At 33.2% G+C, this 23,255-nt stretch overlaps 1 protein-coding gene across 2 annotated transcripts in view; it reads right to left on the reverse strand.

Moving 5' to 3' along the window:
* LOC117115801 overlaps window positions 1-23,255 on the reverse strand; it is a 35,326-nt gene that overhangs the window by 2,582 nt on the left and 9,489 nt on the right. The window contains exons 6-13 of one of the 2 annotated variants that reach the window (XM_033259751.1): window positions 21,762-21,856; window positions 19,326-19,395; window positions 13,013-13,925; window positions 12,537-12,982; window positions 12,175-12,282; window positions 8,973-9,047; window positions 8,186-8,243; window positions 1,387-1,498 (exon numbers count right to left, since the gene is read on the reverse strand). In XM_033259751.1, the coding sequence (XP_033115642.1) occupies window positions 1,387-1,498; window positions 8,186-8,243; window positions 8,973-9,047; window positions 12,175-12,282; window positions 12,537-12,982; window positions 13,013-13,925; window positions 19,326-19,395; window positions 21,762-21,856 (1,877 nt within the window). Of the gene's footprint in view, window positions 1-1,386; window positions 1,499-8,185; window positions 8,244-8,972; window positions 9,048-12,174; window positions 12,283-12,536; window positions 13,926-19,325; window positions 19,396-21,761; window positions 21,857-23,255 lie in introns of both variants that reach the window. The other variant, XM_033259742.1, reaches the window with a different exon arrangement.

A 23,255-nucleotide genomic window follows, 5' to 3' on the forward strand; every position in this document is an offset into this window, starting at 1 on the left:
AGATGTGTATAAGAGACAATTTTTAAGCAACCAAGTACATTGCTTTAGTTGACTTCCCCCCCCCCCCAAAAATGGAGAATGGTTTTACAAAATCAACATTTTTTTGTACACTTTCAGAGGGGAGGGAGGGGTACTGAAATAGAGTACTGTTTGTACAATTGTGAAAATGTTGATAATTGTGAACAACCCCTTAGCTTAGTTGGCTAGACTGGTGGTAGCCACTGTGTATGCGCTGAACCGTGGAACCTCTTGGTCGCTGGTTCAATTTCCATCGCTAACTTCCTTGTATTTCTGCTGGAGGGCTCAAATGCAAGTTACGATAGCGCACTATCTTTCGGATGAGACGTTTAAGTTGTTGGTCCCATATGCATTATGGCCCACGTGCATGCAAAACGCAGGGCACTCTTCGGAAAAGAGTAGGGGATTGTCTCCCGGTGTACTGCCCAATCACCAGCAGAACAATACCACTGGAAATAAGTCTTCTTCAGACTTTCGTGGGTTATCCTTGGTGTTTACACCACATGAATCCTATCTTAAATATCGTATTCAAAGCCTACAGATAGAAATGGCAGGAATAGATTATAAAGATTCATTTTACTTCTTTAAAAAAAAAAAACAAATACAAAGAAACAATTTTTATTATTTACCAGCCTGTTACCACTAGTATGCAGGAAAGTAAATAGCAAATAGTAATAATAATAATAATAATAATAATAATAATAATAATATATAGCCTTTTATATAGCGCTCTATACAACTAAATCTCATAAACTAATAGTTACTCTCACCAAAAAATAATTTAAAATCCCAGATGTGAAACTATCAATTAAGTTTATACAGCTTAAATTTCTGTTCACACAATCAGGTTTGATGTGACAAAAACTGTACCCAGATGTGATTTGCTCACATATGGGTGTTATATGACATTATCATGCCCCATATTTGGTGTACTATGTCATCATTATGTGGGTAAATCACACTTATTTGTATTGTGAGGTCTCTGAAATGCACTGTTAGTGAAGTCATATTAAGATATTCAACAAAATAGGTCAAAATTTTTACCAAACTTTGATTTTAATGTTTTTTAATAATTTGTTTAAAAAAAAAAGTGTTCTCTGTGCATATTCTGTATTTCAGTCTTATTCCTATATTTGTATAGGCTGATTTTCTCAGAACCTGGTTGTCATACACTTAAATTTCAAATACTCACATCTCAGGATCTAATATCCTAGGGAAAGCCATTAAAAGACCAAATTAATGTTTATAATGTCATGTGAACTCAATTTTTGATTTTGCAACCATGAGACTCATTTTGTGGTGAGACTTCACATTTGTCATATAAATCTTGATCATAGATAGAGCTTAATTTGAATGTTTGCTATTTACCTTAAGGTCAGATCTGATATCCTGGCATTTCGCTGAAACTGATCACTCATTATTTGAAGTGGGGAGGAAAATGATGATGATGCCACCAGACTCTTCTCAGTGAAGTTTACACCTTCCATAAAAATGAGAAAACAGGAAATTTAAATTTTCACACAATTAAAATCAACAGTAAAATATATTATGTTGTATAATAGCTGGGCAGATCAGGCTTTCAGCACTGCTGGAGCGAGGCTCTGGAATAAACTTCATCTGAACATTAAACAATCACCTTCACTTTTAACAGTTTTACATCACTACTCAAGATGCATATTTTAAAATTCATATTTCATACTTAGTTATTTATATAGCGGCTTTCTTTGCAGATACGAAGCGCTTTTGTTCCTGGTCATTGGACTCAAATGCTTAAGTGTTGCTGCTGTAGTCAGCACAGGAGCAATCAACCCCACCAGGTACCCATTTATACTCCTGGGTGGAGAGAAGCAAAGCAGATAAAGTGCCTTGCTAAAGGATGTGAACAGCGAGGGATTGAAACCCCGACCTCAAGGTTGGGAAACCAAACCTTTCACGCTGTGCCAAACCGCTTCTCTTTTTTTTGGAACGGCACCGCAAGCAGCGTTCGATTTCCAGCATTTTTTGTGTGTAGCAAAAATTGCTATGCACTTTCTGTTTTGTGTAGCAATTCCGAAATTGTGCATAGCATTTTTTCTGCTGAGATAATGAATGATTATTCAAGAAAAGAAATGACGCTTTTCAATAAGAAAATCACATTGATGCATCTTTATTTTTCAACACTAAAGTAATTTAAGTAAAACACTGGCACATCCTCACTGATTTTAATGTTTCAATAAATATCACTGATACACCATTTTCTACTGGAATCGCAACTGTGCTCAATTATTTGGTAAACAACTTTGAAACATACCCCATAATATTCCCTTTATTTAAATTTCCCATGCCCACCCCGTGCAGAAGTCAACCTGACAGATGGTGATTACCAATTTACCGACCATGTGACAACTCTGACAAGCACTGGCCATTTGCTTGTCTCACTCCCATTGTCATACTTATTCACTGCAAGCAATGTCCGGCCCTGTTTCAAATAGCGAGAGTAAACAGCACAGAGAAAAAAAAGTAAGATAATTTGATACCACACATCTACACGTGCTGCGAAAGTACGATACATACATGACATTAATCAACTTTACTCCTCACTGTATAAATACGTGTGTAAGCGAAAGCGATCTACAGGAGAAGCAGAACAGAGGAGTGGTGAAATATGAGGTAATATTGTAAACGCAGAAAACAAGCCGACTCGTACTCAAACCAGCTGCATGAACAAAGATGTACATGTAGCATTGTATGTGTGCACTCGATGTAAACAAGCATATTGCGCTATTATTGGCCCTAAACATTAGATAACAACTTGATTTTGACTGTTTTTAAAACAATTTTCTGGACTTTTTGTGCACCAAAACTTAGTTTTTACAGCCAGGCCTTGCTGCAGACTGAAATTCCAGGCAAATAATTGCGTCACATTTTATTATGATGCATTTGTGGAAGTACTTCGCAATTAGTTTAAAACGCGTCGCATTTTGCGATGTGATACTGGGTAAATCGAACGTTGACTGCGAGCAACGCCTGTTGGAATGACAACATATAAATGAACAACAGATTGATTGATTGATTGATAATACTCTATAATAATATATACTGTAATTATAGGAACCATTACAAAATAATTATTGTAAAAATGCATCTGAGCTCACTTGAATAGCTTTGTGGAAATTCTTTATTCAGAATCACAGTATTAAAAATAGAGATAAAACTATGAAAAGGCTTATTATTTACTAATAATTCTAGATAAAATGGTCATATATTCATACATACATTAAAATTAATTAATTTTCGTAAAATCTCAAAAGATGGCATCAATTTAACAGACATGAATCAAAGATGCCAAAATGACCCATGAAAGTTGTAATAAAAATAAAACATCTTATTTCCAATGGGATACAAACACAGATATGAACAAAGACAAAAGCATAGATCATGGAAATGGAAATAACAAATAATAAATTAAATAATGATTCATTGTGTGTACTTAATTTCTTTCTTAAATAAAAGTATTTCATAAATATGCATTAATTATCAAAGACAAATAAAAGTACTTTAATAGAACAGATAATTCTCTACTATATTTATGGAACCAGATGAAATTCTTTGAAAAATGTACTTTAGATATGCCGGTAATTCTCGGAAATGTGGGGTAAATTTCAGGAAATTTTGATTCCATTCAACAGAACAGAATTCACCTTTTGTTCCATACTCCTCCTGGTGAATGGAACCGGAATATCCTTCAAAAAGTACAGAGGTGAGTAACAATTACTTCATTTACTTTAATACTGCAACAACTAGCACTGATTAGTTATAGTACAATGGTCGGAAACTATGAAAAACAGGAAACATTAACAATGTCGATATTGATCTCAAAAAGGCTCAACAAGCTCCATTCTTGGATAAGGAACTTTGTTGTGCTATAAATATATGAGGGTGTATAAAGCTGGTGGCTTCTGTGATCTAATTCTTTAGTGCTGTCAGGTCGGGTAAAGTCATGTTAAAATAAGCATACCTATCACATTACCAAATCTCATTAAATACATGAAAGCATTTATGAACGGTATGGCTATAGTTGAACAGGTATCGGCTTAAGAGTAATAATAAGATAAAAAATTGGGGCTTAAGATGATCCTGTAGAGCAAGATGTAATGCAAATTAGATTCCTTAACAAAATAAAACAGACAGTTATCCTACACTTCACCAGCATATATATACTGAATATATAAATATACGTTTCTAAGAATTCCACGTGTTTTTCCAACACATTATCTACAATGGATGGGTATCTCTAGTCAACAACAATGGATTATATTCATTGAAAATGAAGCACCTGTATGTTAAATTACTGGCATTCCTAGTTGGCTGGACTATGAACTCGTACCGAACAGTTCAAGGTTTCCTACAGGCAATATAGACTGAGAAACATAATAACAAAATAAATTGGAGCTTATGATGATCCTGTAGAACCTATTGCAAAGAAAATTGGATAACATAACAAAAGTCAATATAGTATATGTATACGTTTCATTGGTATAATAATAATAATAACAATAATAATAATAATAATAATAATAATAATAATAATAATAATGTAACTTGGCGTGCACTTTATAACCACAAGGAAATAGGCGCATTATATACGCCTGGCCCGGGATTTATCAATCTCAGCTTAGCAAATGTCTTAAGTCAAAAAAGTTAAGATGTCCCTAATAAATATCTTAAGCTGATTTATTACCCAATCTTAGCAAAATCTTGGCTTAAAAATCGTCTTAGATGGCGCCAACATACAATCGACTTTCTAATTTTAAGCAATTTTTAAGGTAAGCAATATGGATAAATTTTACTTAAGCAAAAAAATGGACTTAAGACGAATTTAAGCTGATTTCTAGCTTGATAAATCTGGCCCCTGTTCCAGTACACGGTTTCTACAAATTGGATGCTCTAAAACATCCTGTTGACAAAACTCAGTACTGTTTACAATTGTGCAGGAATTATTTTAACCGGGCTACAATAAAATAATATTTATGACACACTAAATGGAACTCCCTTTCTCTCAACATTTTGAAAAACTGTCTCAAAACACATTGTAATTCTGTTTCATCACCAAACAATGCATTGAGACTGTATGTAGGTGCGATAGCAAATTAATATACATTACATTACATGGAACATAGTTATTGGAAACCAGTTGAAACTAGTTACCCAGTATACTAGTATACTAATAGGTACATGGTATAGACAACTGACTAGAAAGTGTATATTAATTATTTCATCTTGCACTGAAGATAATCAGATTGAGAGTCTACTCATATGATACATAATTCCACATTTCCATTGCACAGAATTCCAGTTTTTGACATTTTCATATTATATTTAGTGAATTTTAATGTTCTGCAAGTTTAAAATACATATTTTCATAAACCATCGTTATTAAGTACACTGCAAAACGACCTTTATTCACTCCCTAGAGGGCAAGTATATGAGTTTATGAGAAATACAATCATAAAATTATGAAAGCAGAGATGATAAAATCTTTATTTTTACAATATATAAAGTGATTTAAAAACGTTACATAATATTTATAGTAGATGATCATTATAGCTTTGCGCTCCAATGCTAGAGAGCCGATGTTATTAATTACAATAAATATTTATTATTTTCATGGCCAACGTATATCAGAATCAGTATTAGTAAATAGAATACGCTATTTGTGTATATTTATGTGACTATATCAGCTGTATTTTAATGTAATAATAATATTATTCTTATTATTACCAATATAAATTTTGTATGTATCATAGGTTGAAAATAAGCCCAAAATATTTATATTCCAATTTATTCATTCACATTTATAAATATAGGTTCATGTTAAATTACAATTAAAATATTAAAAATAATAACAGAATAAAACACTAACGTCATAGATATATTTCACCAGCTATGCAGAGACAAGCCAATTGCAGGGCACATTAATTACTGATTATGAAGGTGATCAGGTAAGGTTAAGGGCTGTTATTAAACCATTCAATCTTTGTAGGTAATACTCTTGAACTTCTTATTACTACGGAGGTCGATGGGATAAACCAATGCCGGAGCCTCTCAGGCTTGGCAACCACCTTTCTTAAGTCCTGTCCAGACTATAAAATTATATTTAGGGGGCAGGGAGCTTAAGACCCCCCTCCCCCCGGCCAAGCTCATCGGGCATTCGGACCAAAAAAAAAATTTAAAAATAGGCCAAAACATGTTTTTCAAAGATGTAGAATGCCATTTCTGGCCATCAGAGGTCCCTATTTAAAAACATTTGGGAGGTGAGTCCCCCTCCCAAACGTACCCTCTTCCAAACATCCCCACTCCTCAGGCATACAAGTTCAAGCCCCCTGTTTGACAGCTTAGTTCCCCTCCCCACAGAAAATGAATCTTAGAGCATAGTTACCGTCTCGCATCGCGCGGGACGGTCCCGCATTTCAAAGTGATTTTAGATGAAACACGCATTTTGCTGAAACACATTCGTGATCATATATTTGTTACGCATTTAGCGCAAGTCTATGCGTGGTGAACGAATTTTTTCACGAATTCATGGGAAAATGTATTTAAAATTAGAAGAAATTGGTTTTATTAAATATATAAAAACGGTCATGCAGTAACTTGAGTCATTAGAGAGTTTTCGTAATAATTTCTGGATCCCGTCGGGGAATTGGCCTGGCGCCCCCCCCCCCACACAGCCCGGCTGATGTAGTCGCGCATTTCAAATCTCTCAGGTTGGTAACTATGCTAGAGCTGCCACTGCCTGTGATCAGGCAAAATCGCCAGGCTGAGTGTGATCAGTTCTTTTTCATAGCTACTGCACCAACTACATACGCTGAATGTGCTCATTGCACCTTCCCTCAAGTGTTAATCAAACGTAACAACTGGCCAATCAGAGTATTCCTAAGAACACATGCTTAGCCCGCAAATGTACATGTCACACAAACGCACATGTTCACAAATGTTTACATTAAACTTTTTGTGAGACCTTAGCAACAGTATCCAAGGGGTGGGACTTAGCGGAAAAGCCCATTTGCATTTTTGGTTGCCTTAATGAAGTAAAGTACTGCATAGCTGTATCTACCAAATACATGTGGTAGAGATGCACAGTATTTGCTGTCCAAAATTACATTGATACTTTATAAATATGAGGAGCTGACGAAGCCACAGCATCTGGTAAATTAAATGTATATATTGATTATCACCTCAGGCCTAACTTACTTCTCTTAACCAGAATTTTCTTTTTGGTCAAAATTGTGGATAATCAATATGGAAGGTTATTCAGCACTTTTGAGAAAGTTTTACAGAAGATTTATGCAAAATATGCACAGATATTTTGTGTTTCTAACAGCATGTTTTGCTGTGAGTAGGGGAATGAATTATTTGGTCGCAAAAAAATGTATTTGTATTGTTTGTCCTACTCACCCACCCTTAGGATCAACAAAGATTAATATTTTGCAGTATGTGCTCCCAAGCTTTGAAACAGCCTGCCAGGTTCCACATACCTGCCACACTGGAATTTTAAAAGTCACTTGAAATCAATCAGGTGTTGTTCACTTTAAAACACTGTGTTTCCATGGTGATTTTGATTGATTGATTTGGTTTAGATTTTTATTGCTTACTTAAAGCGCGACATTATCTGCCGATTATATTGAAAATAGAACTAATATACCCATTAAATATTAATTAGATAATAACAGCATTTTTCTTCACAATAGGAGATAATCCTAATCATCCAACTCCTTGGGAATTATAATTCACTACTCTACCTCAAACCTTGTTGAATTTGTATACTACACAACTTCACAATGCTCAGTTGTTCAATATGTGAATGGAATTTACTGCACAAATATTTGAAAATACATCACCTTAAACATCATTTTCCATCAATGTGACACTTTCAGAGGATTTCATAATAAACAAATAACTACACAAAATACCAAATTAGCAAACCACTAAACAAATAAATTTACCAAACTATGGAAAAGAAAAATTTATTGTGAAACAAAAAAAAAAAAAAAAAAAAAATTTTAAATAGTAAAGTTAAAAATAAGAAAATAAGTATTTAAAAGTTACACAGAACAATTCAAAAATATTTACAAATAAACAAATGTATAAATAAAATAAGAAAATATTGTTAGGTATTTCTGGTTCTTACCTCGGAGCCTCTGATCAAGCTGGTTAAACTGAATGAATCTGTAAGTCTTTGTCTCATCCTAAAAACATAAAATTGTTACAATTTATGGAACTCAAATACTGTAGATATCAAATTGCTAGATTATCTGCATATTGAGCTGAATATTTCAAAAATATTTTAATATACTTTTCATTTAGATCAGTTAGATTTTAACGATTGATATTTTGTAGAACTGTTCTCCAATATTACATATACCATAAACAGCATAACCTGAAACTGATAAATGCTGATCCTGGGGATATTATGGAGGCTAGCACAAAGTTTTAAATGCAGCCAAATGTAAGGTTTTGCAAGATTCGGTCACATTTATTGGCTTTTCCCGCACCAGTGGAAAAGCCATTGTATTGTTTTCATTTTTTCCCCTTCTTTTATCCCATTTTCCTATCTTTTGCACTGGGGTTTTCTGTCCACCAGTTATTGATTTATTTTAGTTTTACATGTACTTTTTACTTTATAATTTTATTGATGACATTTATTCCTTCGCAAATTCAACATAAGTTCTCATTATGGCAATGACGAAAAGCCCTATGTCCTGTTTTTAGTCTATTTCATCATTAGATCCAACCAATTTTTTCAGTATTTTTAGGAAGAAGGTTATCATTAAGTATCAATGATGAAAAGATATTTTATTACAACCAACAAGGAAAGTAATAATTATTTATAGTACCGTACTAAGAAACCTCACACATTAATGATGTTTACATAAGGTCCTTATCTGAAGCATACTGACATTAATACAAATCCTTACCACTAATACTGGTGAATTCACTACTTGGTTTAGTTCTGCCTCCAAATCACCCATCAATGGAAGTGCCATCTTCCACTAAAATATAACAATAAAAATTGAAATAAAGATATTTTGTTAAATGCTAAGAAACATGTTTGCTACTCATAGGCAAGATATGCTAATTTACAGTCTTTTAACTAAAATGAAAGAAAATGATAATGATGGTGTTTTTGGCAATGAAGATTATAGAAAAAAAATATACATAAAAAGTACATATAAAATACACATGTATTTATGTGTATTTAATAAATACACATAAATACATATAAGATATAAAATAAATACAAAACACATGTAAAGTACATAAAAAAAATACATAAACACATAACGCACCTTAATTACTATTCTTGACAACTAGATTATAAATACAAAAATACTAACTCCCATTTGTATGAATCAAAATTGCAAAAATCGCTAATAATCTCAACAGAAATTTTAATGTAGGAACACAAAGGAAGGGAAGATCCAGGCTCAAGTGGCTGGACAAACTATCGCTCACTCCACGAACTAACACAATCAACGTAGTTTGTGTTAGTTCATGAAAATCAAGAAAATGTGTAAAGTACATGCTGTTGACACAGATTATAAGAATATCCTTGAGTATGTGCAATAAAATATGAAAAAATGTATTAGCTTGTGGTGTAATAAGCGACAAAATAGAAAGGCAACTCTCCCCACCCCCTGAATCAGCCAACGGGATGATTGACTCACAATGTGTTTAATACTATCAACAATTATTTCTACCATTGTTTTTTATGTGAATCAAATTTGTTTCCATTGTTTTTATCATGTTTTAATCACACTAATAGTAATAGAGAGATATTAAATTGGGGTTATTACTATAATTAGATAATCAGTCATTCTAATAGTCAGTCAATCAATCAATCGATCAATATATCCACTTTTGAGATGTAGTTAACAGTGGCGGATCACGGAATCTAAAATAAGAGAATCCCAAGAAGTGACTTCAACAACTAGAGGGTCTAGGCCATCTCAGCCCAAAAATGGTTGGGGCTGAGGAAAGAAGATTTATGTTTCTGGCACCTCTAGATGGCTGGAAATGGTACTAAGATACCTAAATTTAATCATAATTTTCCTTTTTTCTTAATTATTTTCATAATTTTGAAAAATTTAGGGGAATCCGCCACTGGCTAATTTTAAAATATAAATAGCTTAATTAAACTGAACGTTATTGTTAATAAGGTATATGCATGATGGACTGTACGTACTGGGGTGGATGCAGGGGGGGGGGGGGGACACGGTTGTTGTATTAAGAAAAATAATTGTTGTATTGTATTGTTGATATAAATTACCAGTAGATTTTTGAGGTATCAGGGTGCAAATTCTCGGGCACTTAGAGGTCAATATTCTCAAAATTTTTCGACCCGTAGCCCCAACCATGGTGGGGCTGAGGTGCCGCCAAATCCAGCATCCCTACAAGAGATAGTGGTACATGGTACAACACACTTCAAAGTAGTAGCATATCTCTATTCATAGTTTGTAACCTTTTTACCTTTTATCGAAGTTCCAAATGTTATTTGAAGTTTACAGAGATTAGCTAATAGCATTAGATAAAAATAAGCTATTGTTGAAGTATGTTTTGAGAAAATCAAGACACACAAACAAATGTACTACACTGTAGGGCCATCATGATGTCATATCACACCCATATATGGACATGATGATGTAATATCGTACTCATATATGAGCATATCTCAGATATTTGTCGCAACAAACTTGAAAAGTGAATATTAGTTTTTTCAATAGTGTTTATCAACAGGGAATAACAAGGGAGATAATTAAGAAAAAGCAAAGAGTTATGTGTATCATAAAATGGTATAAAAAAAACACTGAAAAGTGCCAAAGTAACAAGCTATGATTACAGTTATTCATCATCTGTAATAAAATGGCTGTCATGAATACACAAAAGCGATATTGCACCAAGTTGTCTGGAAAAATAAATGTGATGGTAATTTTGTATAATTCACTAATTAGTTTTACATATACACTATAGATTACTAGCCTAGGGATATACCTGTAAAAGTGTTGTAACTTTGCAGAAAAAAAGGTATACATATCATTATGCTAATTAAACATAATGCTCACAGAGCCTCTTTTCAAGACACTTAATCTTCTGAAATTATGTAATATTGAATCATAAAACTTTGTCAATTGAAGTTTTATCACAGATACATAAATAACCTGCTAGATGGCTGGAAATTGGAGGCTTAATTTTTCCAAAATCTTGCATTACATACGAATTCAAACATACATTCACATAATACATGAACACAAAACAATATATACAATATGCAAATGAATTTGCAAAGAAATGTATTCGATACACCACCGCTACCGGTATAATGAAAACATTATAACTAAAAAAATACTCAAGTAAGGGTTTTTCCACATACTAAAACAAAGTTATTTCTGATTATACTGAAACATGTCCCATTCAAAACTGTTATGCTATGTATGCCTAGAGATTAAGATGGAATTTGTGTTGTTTGGTTTGGTTGATTTTTCTAATTATATGTAACTTATAATATGATTCGGCTTTTATAATCTATTCAAGGAGGGAAAAGTTTGTACATTACTTTTTGTACAAAACATAAAAATGAGATTTTGTATTTTATTTTAAGAAGGAAAATGTTTCATGCATTTCTATTTCTTTTCAACTTTTCAAAAATTATTTAATTTGCTGGGTGGCACTTGTTTGCAGCCTCTGCCCTTAATGATAGTCTCCCGATCTTCACAACTTCCAATTCTCTTTTATACCTATTTGTAGTAGGGGCAGATTTTAGATTTAGATTTTAGAAAGTAAGAAAAGAAATTATTGATCGCTCAAAATGCCTCAGAGGGTGTCTAGAAAACGAAAGTTTTCCAGGGCATGCCCCTTGGACAGCCTAGAGTAGTGTTGTCTCTCGATCGGCACTCTTTCGGCCCCCAGCCTTTTTCGGACATCTCTGGATCCGCCCTTGTGTAATGTAATAATAAAAATTCTTTCATCAGAAAAACTCAACAAAAACATCAAAGTATGCTGTTTAGTGCTAACATGTGTTTGGCTACAGCTCTACGGTGTACAAGAGGGCGAATCACATAAAAGTAGGTTCATATTATTATTATTATAATAACTTTATGGATGCATGATAATGACACTCACCAACTTATTTATGACATGAGAATTATCTCGGAGTTTGTAGTCCATTAGTGCAAGGAGTACCATTTCAGAATGTGCCTGCACATATAGGCTGCATTTCTTTAATTGATACTGGTAAAAAAAATATCAGAATGTTATTGTTAGACAAGTCAGCTTATAATAATAGCTAGCATTATATAAATAAAAGTAAGCAAACTAATCATAAGTGAACATACTTTTAATCAATCATCTGTGAACAAGTTCATTATTTACATTATATTAATATTAGGCATAGGGATATATTTTGTCTTCCCTTCCCCTATATATTGCAATATATTGTTAAGTGCTATAAATGAAAAAATGAAAAAAAAAAAAAAACAGCTTACCAATTCATCCGATGCCTTCATTGGTTCAAAGGATCCCTTGCCATCAAACTTGGCATCTGATGGCACAGAAAAATGTTCTCCACTAACTGATGGTACATGATGTTGCTCTCCTGTAATTGATGGTGCATAATGGTGCTTTCCAGTAACTGATGGTACATGATGAACACTATCATCACTTGATGGTTCACAAGGTTGTTTTATATCAACTTCTGATGAAGCTGCTTCAAAGTCTGTGGAATGTCTACTAGTTTGGATATCAATTTCAGCTTTATGTAGACCTGCAACATCTTTTTGGTTGTTCTGATGTGTTGTTTGCAGGCTACTGGAAGTTGTATTTCCAGTTGCAGAGTATTCTTTAGGAGCTAAGTATTCAGAAACCTCTTTAACCTGGTTTTGACTGGTTAAATCATTATTTGAATACTCTAACTTATTTTGATATCTACACTTTTCACAAACAGAACAAATGTTCAAATCCTCAGTCAATATGTGTATATTCTGTTGTGTGGAAGGGGAACACTCAGTTTGTAGACCTCTAAATTTTGCAGTGTGATTACAATAAATTTCAGTGCTGGATTTTCCTTCACTGTATGCTTCTGTTGGTTGACTGTCATTCTCACATACAGAATGAATTTCAAAGCTACGTTTGTTGTCAACATTTCCTAGTACTTTGTTCACAGTACCAGAAACAACATCACCAAGTTCCACTTCCTTAATCTCCAATGTCGACAGATCTGATGTCTCTTCACCTACACCTTGAATTTTCTTTGTGGCAGTGATGTCTTTTATAACTTTCTGGGCAGGAAGAGATGGTTCACATTTTATATTATTGAGAATTGTGCCTGAATTCAATTTATGAAAATTATTTATATCATGCAAATCGTGCATATTTAACTTCACCGGTTCTAAAGTACCGCCCTCTTTTGCAGGTTTCCTGTCATTTAAGATGTCACTATCATTCTGTGATGTCTCTTCAAGTCCAATAAATCTAACACACTCTGGTAGAACAGTAGAACCAGTGACACTATCACCCATATGTAGTGTGTCACCCTTGCCTTTAACATGTCCATCATCTTCACCTGAACTGTGAGATGTCTGTTCTATTCTGATAACCTCAAGATCACTTGCCTTGGTAGGATGACTTATTCCAGAATCTTTCAAAGAAAGTTTAATATCTAGTGAACCGTCTTCTTTTGGAATTTGTTGATTGTTTTTAGATAAATTAGAATCGATATTTAGTGGTTCTATAACTGATGTTGAAGCTGGCTGTTGATCAATAACCACAGACTCCTCATGACAGATGATATTAAATTCTTCAGGTCTCAGATAAACAGATAAGATAGCAATTCCCTTTGGTAGTGGAAAATCAGTATCAGCTGCTAAAAAAGGCAACTGAAAATCGATGAGAGAAATAAAACAAGTAAAAATAAATGTTAAACTATAATAATCAATTTTAAAATAGTCAAAATTAACTACAATTAATGTTTGAACTGAGATGATTTATATTGCCAAATTATCCATAATAAAACTTTAACCTACAATCTGTTACAATTGTGAATTATAAATCTCATCAGTCCTTTTTCCTTTGTAGATTTATTAAACATGTTATGTAGCTATGATATTCCTAGTATTAATGTTATGTAATATTATTTAAATGTTTTTTTCTAGGAAAAAACATTGGAAAATTAAACAATGATGATGTGGTATTATTGGAATTGTGCCTCCTCCTAAATATATAATACAATTTTTAAAGGTTTTTTTTATTTACCACCAATCACCAATCACAATATACAAAGTCAGGATATTTAGAATAATAAGGATGAATGTGGTCTGATATTAAATTATAGCATGGGATTATTTTTAATTCCTATAACTTTTTCCATACTTATAAATGACAATATACTAAATAATACTGTAGTATATTTGAAAACAGTACAAATCATTAAAAAAACATATAATAGATTATAGGTAGCTAAATTTGTAATACTTCTATTATATTCATACAAGTAAATAGGAAACAGATACAAAATTGCTTTACATACATACAGTATGATGATATCATTAATGTATCAATACGTGGTAACGCAAGAATTTACCCTTTAATTACATCGATCTGGATAAATACCATTTATATCTCATAAGCTGTCAAAGGTTTTAATATCTAAGTCTTTTACATTAAGTGATAATGATTGATTTCCATAACAGTAAACAGTTTTTTTTTGTTGTTATCAACGGATTGTGACATCTTATTATGGAGTTGTCTTGAATTTTCTGCTTCTAATATTTTAAAGAAAAGTAAATTTAATCTTCTTAAAAATGATGCCTTTTCTGACAATTCAGTAAATAACTTGTTAATTATGGTAGGTATAATAAAAAGAAGCATATATTGCTGGGTAATTATAGTGGATGTAAATCGTTTAGTGGATGTATTTTCATTTTGTTTTATGTTATTTTTCTTGATAGTGTTTGAATGCACAAATTTCCTGTTTACCAAAAAAAGGAAATGAATATTCACTTGAGTGTTTATCGTGAAAATTCATCAAACCCTTGAATGACAGTCAAGTGGTCGAATGGTCAAGGTAAGGGTGCTACAACCTAAATCATTGCCACTGGTTCAAGACCTTCCTTGCTCATGGTTTTGGACTCAAATCTGAAGGATGGCTCGTGTGTTATTTAAAGAGCCCAGTGCATCTTTCCGAAGAATAGGTTGCCCAAACTTTTTATCCAGTTCTGGTCGAAATACGAGCACCCCAAAGTGCCCATAGTTTAGTTACTGGAGTGGTTAGAAACTATATTTATTGAAGGCGGATGAAAAACTTCATATAAAAAAAAAATGAATTACAACTACATAGACACTTACATTGGATGTAATCAATTTAATGATCTATAAAACACCATCTTATAAGAAAAGAAACCCTTAAATAATGTAATGTGGTTGGATTTATATACCGCTTTATACTGAAGCCTCAAAACGCTTGAGGTGTGGATTAGCTTGAAAAGTACTAATAAGGGTCTCTTTGTGCCTGAGCTACCAGGTAAACCGGTACCAGCTATCTCTCATCTGTCAACAATAACACAATAACAAGATACATCACTAGAAGGAGAGGTAGAGATAGACCTAAGCTAAATTTGAGAGTGGGAGATTTTTGCCAAAGACAGAGAATTGTGGAAAGTCATGATCGCCAACGTCCAATGACACAGGTCATGATGATGATGATAAAACAGTCAGAATAATCTAAAACTAAGGCTTTTGATTGAATTCTTGAAATATTTTTCAAGTTCATCAGAGTATATCCCTAAGATCAAAATCAATAGGAAAATAAGAGTATGTAAGATATGACAATTGGTTATTTATTTACCATAGGAAACATGATACATAATTGAATCACTATTCAAAACACTGCTAAGTTGTTGATAATTAGATTCTTTTTCTTGTGCTTATTTGGATTTGTTATTCACATAGAAATAATAGCAAAAGGATTTTCAGAAATAATTTATTCTCTTAGTGCATATTTCATTGCGTCAGTCAGTAAGCATTGAATAAGGTCAGTGACTCTAAAACAATGATCAGTCGATTACATAGAAAAAAAAATGGCTGGGCCAGCTCTGCCTAAATGCTAATAAATTCACCGATAAATATGTGGGAATATTTACTTGATTTATTGTTGCGGTAATATTAAGCTGTATATTCCTATGTTTCTTAGAGTCTACTGGGAAATGTGGCATCAACACTGTTGAGTGACTTTTTTTACTGCAACAAAGACATAAGCTATATTAAAACAATATTAAAAAGAGAAAAGGTGCCCTGACGATGCAACACTCTCTGATAACTGTTGATGTCAGTCTGAGTTTATTATCATTAAAAAATAATCCACTGTATGCCTCTTCATGTTGCTTTTTAGAAATAGCACTGTGTCCGGCTTAATGCCTTGCAATCGTTTTAGGTCTAGGCATTATGATTTAAATTTCAATGGGGGAAAAAGGGTTAATTTTTGAAAACAATAACAGCTTCTAATGGCACTATTTTCCCAATCAATGACTGAAATAACTTTTGTTTTATAGATCAATAAACCATGTTATCTCATCTCAAATTAAAAAGTCTAAATAAAATAGAAAGTGAATATACAAATACAACAGGATTAAAGCAGATGCCATAAATTGAAAAAAATCCAAAAAACAAACAAGGGCGTAGGAAGCGGTAAAGCTGGTCCAGTATTAGCCGGGCCAATAATTTACCAATCAATATCGTTGTATGCCAAAATTGTCTTTTTGACACAACATAGTTTTTCAACAAAATTATGACACATCCCAAGTTTCAGGTCCCAGGTGGTTTTGAATTTTACTTGAAAAATTTTTTTACTTTGAAAAATATTTTTTTTTTAATTGAAAAAATATATGCAAATTTTTCTCATCCTTGGTTGTCAATTTCACATAATCCTTTAAACTATCCTTTAAATGTGGGTGTGTATGGTTGTGGGTATGAGTGTGTGGACATGAAGGAAAGAATTGGACCTCAATGCTTGAGAGTTAAGATTTAATTGTGTTAAAAGATTGATGACTTTGATTTTATTTTATACTACTAATTTCATTTTTTATGTCTTGTGAATTTATTGTACTGATTATATTATATTTTCTATATATTTTTATTACAATTTTCGCCTGTAAGTGGGAACGAAGAGTTCCTGTTGGACGATTGAAATAAAATAAAAAATAAAAAATAAAATTTGGTTCTTTGAAAAAGAGGTCTCGTATTAGAGGGGTCTTGAATTGGAGGATGCATTTTATATTTAGCAATATTGAAACAATGGCTGGATCTCGGTAGTAATACAAATTTGATAAGCAACAGCTAGAAAGTAAACGCCAGAAATAGAACAAGAGCTTTTGGACAACACTAGTCCTTCCTCAGTTGTGAGTAGAAGGTAGAAAAGGCCAGATGGTGTAAAGGGAAAAGTAAGGCCAGATGGTGTAAAGGGAAAAGTAAGGCAAGAGTGATTAGAAGCAATAGGCAAGGTGAGATAGGGCAGTGAGTGAAAAATTAAACTTCAGAGGCCCACCAAATGGTTTATAGATAAAATTTAGAATGCCATTGGCTAAATTTAGTGTACTGGGAGAACTTTTCCCAATATTAAGACCAAAAAGTGTTGTGGGGTTATAAGTAAAAGTTCCCCGTGATTTTCTTTATTCTTACAATTTTTGTCACCCCAATATCTCTGAAATCCACAAAGGCCTGACCAGCTGAACTGAAAGCTTTGGCTACTGGTTGATCAAGCTTAGATGTTTTGATATCAGATTGAACCTATGAAACAATTGCTGCTGCTGCTTCGTCTTATGGGCAAACTTCATAATTGAAGCATCGAAGACTTTGGCACAATACAATAGCTCATGTTTTTTTTCAGGAAAGTGCCAAACCAGTTTGTGCAGTATTACACAACAAGGCATAAGGTAGAACAAGGTAGAGATTATTTATGTATTTGTATTGTCTTTATTAACCAAATAATAAAAATCTCAATTCATGCGGAGGAACAATTAATTTTTCTACCATTTCATAATACACTATATTCACACAAAATCTGTTCCCATTGAGGCATAATTTTAACTTCTGTGGTCAATTATAGCATTATCACACCTGGATGCTTGTCTGGGCTCACTCTATAACAAGTTCTCCATTATTGCAATGGTCCTTGTTCTGGTTCTTATGTCTAAACCTAAAACTCCTAAGGATTCAAAAAGTGTAGAGGGTTAGAAATAGGGTCAAACCATATTAAAGGTCCACCACCGCAGATTAAGACGCTCAGTAATGTCAACAATTCTAAGTGGTTTCGAAGCAGAGATATAGATAAACATAGGTTTCATAAGGCAGCCATATTGAAGTCCCAAGATGGCCTACAAAAAAATTAAATGCTATAACCTTAATGAGCATGTAAAAAACAATTGGTGCTTTTGTCAGGAACGTCCACATTCAGTTCAAATATGGCCCTAAGCTGCCTGTCTATAGGCCCCCTGCCTTTATCTCAGTGAGAGCTCATAGATGTATAGCCACTGCTTATGGTGGGTGTATGAATGGATCCAGTCCAGAACCCAGTTTGCCAAATGCAATTTTACCAACTCAAAAACCAAGAATCCCAGTTTGGTGAAACCCAATTAAAGCAGTGAAACATTAACAGCAGCATAAAATTTACATAGAACACTCTCTATAAGAAAGGTGGTGGTGTCAGTGGAAAGTCAGGGCCGGCCAGAATTGCAACATTGAAAATTTGGAAGCCATTATTTCAACATGATCTGATCACTGTGCTTTCGTACAATAACTAGCGGCTTATTGTACAGTAATTTAATGACTCTTTTTGTCTTATTCTGTAAGTCAAACTTGATTAACATTCGGCTATGAGCAAAAAAATATAAAGCAATTCAGTATTCAGCATACGATGTTTAATCCTTCATTTCATCATTTCCTTTTATTCTAATTTTTAACTGATAGCCATGCCTTCAAGTGTGTTTTACCTCAGCATAGTTGTTTTCCAGTATTTTGCCTTTTAATTTTAAATAAATACGTCTCCTTCCTTACCCACCCACCATGTTTTCAAAAGTACAGTATGCTGTAAACTACTTTTGTACGAAGGTGACAGCAAAATTCGGCAAACTGGGTTGTCATGATTTTGGTGAACTGGATTCGGCAAACTGGGTTTTAGCAAAACGGCCATGGACACGGCAAACTAGGTTTCAGCAAACTCCATGGGTTTCGACAAACTGGTCGAGTACGGTACTATTAAAAGCAAGTTTCGTTTTCATACTTACATGCCCACGATTGGGTGCCTGGATCAACAAACTTGACAGTAGCGGAGCTGGAAATTCATTACAAAGAACGCTAAAAAATATTAGAAAAATAATTTGTTCAAATGAATGATGGTTCAGATACATTCCTTGTTATCTAATTCACATGCCAGGCCCAGTGGCTTATCTAGGATTAAAGAATGAGGAGAGGATGGCTAGGTAGTGTTAAGAAAGGTTGTTTAGATGGGGGTTTTCGGGGCCTCCCCAGATATTAAAGGCCAACTCAGACAGCTTCGTACGACGCGATTTGTTGTCGCATCGGGTCTATGTGAGTTAAACGCACACAACAAATCTCAGTCTGGAATTTTTAAACTTTTATTTATTCTTACCACCTACAGTAAATTACAGTAATTTTAAGTAATGGCCATATTTAATTTTAATATTCATTTTTAAAATGTTTTGAATTTTAAGTTTCTTTTATATCATACAGTGTTTTTATGTGAATTTTAGGTGTTTCATATTCTCAAATAGAGAAAAAATTTCCAGTGCAATGTTGGACAATAAAAGTTATTTTATCTTATTATTTATAGCTTTTTTCACACCATTATTATCACAAATAAGAGAAATATTTTTATATTTATCTAGGAAATAATCTGACAGGCAAGATAGCAGAAAAATAAATAAAGTCCTTGCCCGTGTCTTTTACTTTTTTTTATGTTGTCTTATTAAAAAAATAAAAAAAATTCAAATTTCACAATGTACTACATGTACATTCGCACAACGATGAACACATTGGAATATAATATAACAAATTATAAGAACAATAAAAATGTAAAGTTGCAGAATTTTTTTGGGGGGACCTAATAGGCAGTCCACACCCACATCAGTCAAACAATGGTTGGATTTTTGAGGAATTTTGTTTTTAAATCATAAAAAATAGTCTTCTTTAGAATAAAGCCTTGAAAAGAAGCCTTGTGGGCTGATTATGAAGAAGCCCATCTTGAAACGAAGCCCCACTCCATAGTGGAGTTGAATAGCTTGGTGTTTAAGATGCTTGCCTTCCAATCCCAGGGTCCTGGGTTCAGTTCCTGTCAGTGTTGCAGGATTTTTTCTCACGACCAAAACAACTCCACTCCCTAAATCTCATATTGAGATTTAGTTTATGTAAAGCACCGTGTGTGTATGTTTGTCTTGTGTAAGGGATTGTCACTTACAAGTAGGACAGTGATATATTCGCTATTGACAATCATTGGCACATGTATTGTGTGCCTAAATAAATAATAAGAATGGTAAGAATAAGAATAAGTAGGCAGCTTGTAAACAAGCCAATCTTGAAAACTTTAAAATGGTATGGACGTCTTGTTGACATAGTACATACACTGTCAATGAATGACAATAAAATAGATTGCGTATGAAAGAAACCTAATAGTTTATATATTTAGGTCGTTTTAAATGTCAAATATAATCTGTGACACAGACATATGATGATTATGATAGTGTGTCAGCATCAATTATATTTTACTGTAGCATGGATAATTCCTGCACGATTGAAATTGAAACGTTGTGTTTGGTGGACACAAGGTGTCTTTGAACACTGTTGTCATTCCATTTGGGGAAAAAAAAAATATTTGTTTTGGCCACGTTTTGGGAAAATCCAAAAAATAGGTAGGTCGGTAGAAAAACTTTTTTTTTAAACCAAAAATGTGTAGAAAAAAAGTAGAAAATAAACAAATAATACAACAATTTAGGATTTGCATCGCATACCATGCACCAAAATAGGCTAGGCCTTGGCCCCCTATACCAATCCAAGGCTATTCCAGCCTTACAAGCTCATGAAAAAAAAATATTGTAGTCAAAAAAGAAAAAAAAAAAAGAAAAAAAAAAAAGCTAAAATGCTGACCCTAAGTTTCGTAAAATTTGTGTCGGTTAGACGTGGCCTTAGTAGAAGCATTTTAATGCGGAGAATGTATCTTTTTATATAGGGTTGGCTAGGTCAAAACTAACTCCGGATATACACCTACCTACCTACCAGAAATTCAATCACCTTTGTGGTGTCGAAAAAGAAATGAGTATACACACACAACACATACTAACCTGTACATCCACAGAGTAGTGGAATAATATAATAATCAATTTTCATTTTTATAAGACAAAATTGTGCTTAGACTTGTTGATATTTAGGGTACAGTATATTCTAAACCCAGTGAGGTTATGTAAAAGATGTAATGCATTGTGGGAAACCAATATAACTTCTCCATTGTTTGTACATTGTGGCCATACTGCAGTGTTTGAGAGAGAATATTTTGAAGGTACACAACATTAATGAAAATAATTGTACCCAATTCTATGGTTAGAGCACCAATGAAATACATACTAGACATTTTTACTATGTTCACAAAGCAAATACATACACACAAACTTTTTCCTAATCCTATGCTTATTCCGATAATCGATTATTACCTGTTTTTGTACAGTATACAGCCAGCCAGGACGCCATGGTGACGGCGACAACTCTGCAAGATATGAGATGCTTTCAGGAACAAACTCCCCACATTCTGTAACAATCAAACATAATAATCTAATAACAACAAAAAAATGATGATTTAGTAGTAATATTGAGTAATATTGCACACCCTACCCACTCCCCCCCCCCTCACAACCCAAAAAGAATTCAGTGCCAATATTATAATATAAAGACTTGAGTTAAACAATTTATTGTAATAGTATATACACTTACATGAAAATGAGAACAAAAAAAAATCTTTTTATTTCCAAAATAATAACAGTACGAGGGGTGATCAAGACACAACACTATCCTAGAGAAATTTTTGTTTTCTAGATGCCCGGAAATAACCTCTGATGAATTATGCGCGATCAATAATTTCTTCTTTTTTTTTTACTTGTCAAAAAGGGAAGGAGGAATACCCCCTAAATCTGCCCATGACAACAATATGTTTTGAAAGTTTAATTAAAATACAAGGCATGGATTAGAAAGTGCACTTATCACTATAATATAATGTTGGATGTTTGACACTCTAAATTTATTCACCAAACTGCCTTCCCCAGATTGGTTGATATTTTTATAGTGTTGTTATGTCTAAATACTGTAGATTTATAATTTAAAAATATTGTTTATGCTACATATTAATTAATTTGGTATAACTTCATTAAGTCAGTGTTTTCATTAGTTATGAAAGTACACTTTTTCAGTTTCAGTGTATTGTTTTTTCATCATATCATTTTATCCCCCTTTTGTCAATGTTGGTTTCTTTGTAGAAAATAAAAATTGATGATTTATTTATCTTGTTAGAACAAGATTGCTGTATATATCATATTACACTGATCAAATTCAAAATGGCTATTGAAACGTCTAATACAGTATTGAATTAAAAATGAGTTTCGGAACATTCTCACTCTTCTAATACTAGACCCATGTCTTTTTTTCCCTGAAGGCAACCATTCATAATAACAGTGCAGTACAAGTTGATAACCTCTATTCCTCATCATGACTGCAATCTTTAATTGACTATCCTCTTTACACATACATCATCCAGATACCCCTGCTAGCATCCTTATCACTTCTCTCTAGCTGTACTACCTATGGATCCTTTTGTACTTAACATTGTATTTAACATTTTAAATACAATGCACAAGGGTATGTTCTCACACAGCCGATAGTATTTTTTATATTTTTATATGCCTTTTTTGATAGTCATTTGTCCACTTGACATTTTATTTGACATTATTATATTATTATCATCATCATATTTTTTGTTGTTTATAGGCCTATTTTCTTGTTTACCATTCATTAGTTTTGCCACTCGAGTCTGACCAGTTATTTATGCCAATTTGCTTATGTCAGACTTAAGGCCTCCTTATAAACTATTGCTAGTGATAAGACTGTGTAACCTATTGTTTATAGATCTGGTGATTAATCACCCATTGTATATTCTT

The sequence above is a fragment of the Anneissia japonica genome, unplaced genomic scaffold (genome assembly GCF_011630105.1).
Source record: "Anneissia japonica isolate Jap-2015-1 unplaced genomic scaffold, ASM1163010v1 scaffold199_len4679917_cov187, whole genome shotgun sequence".
NCBI lineage: Eukaryota > Metazoa > Echinodermata > Crinoidea > Comatulida > Comatulidae > Anneissia > Anneissia japonica.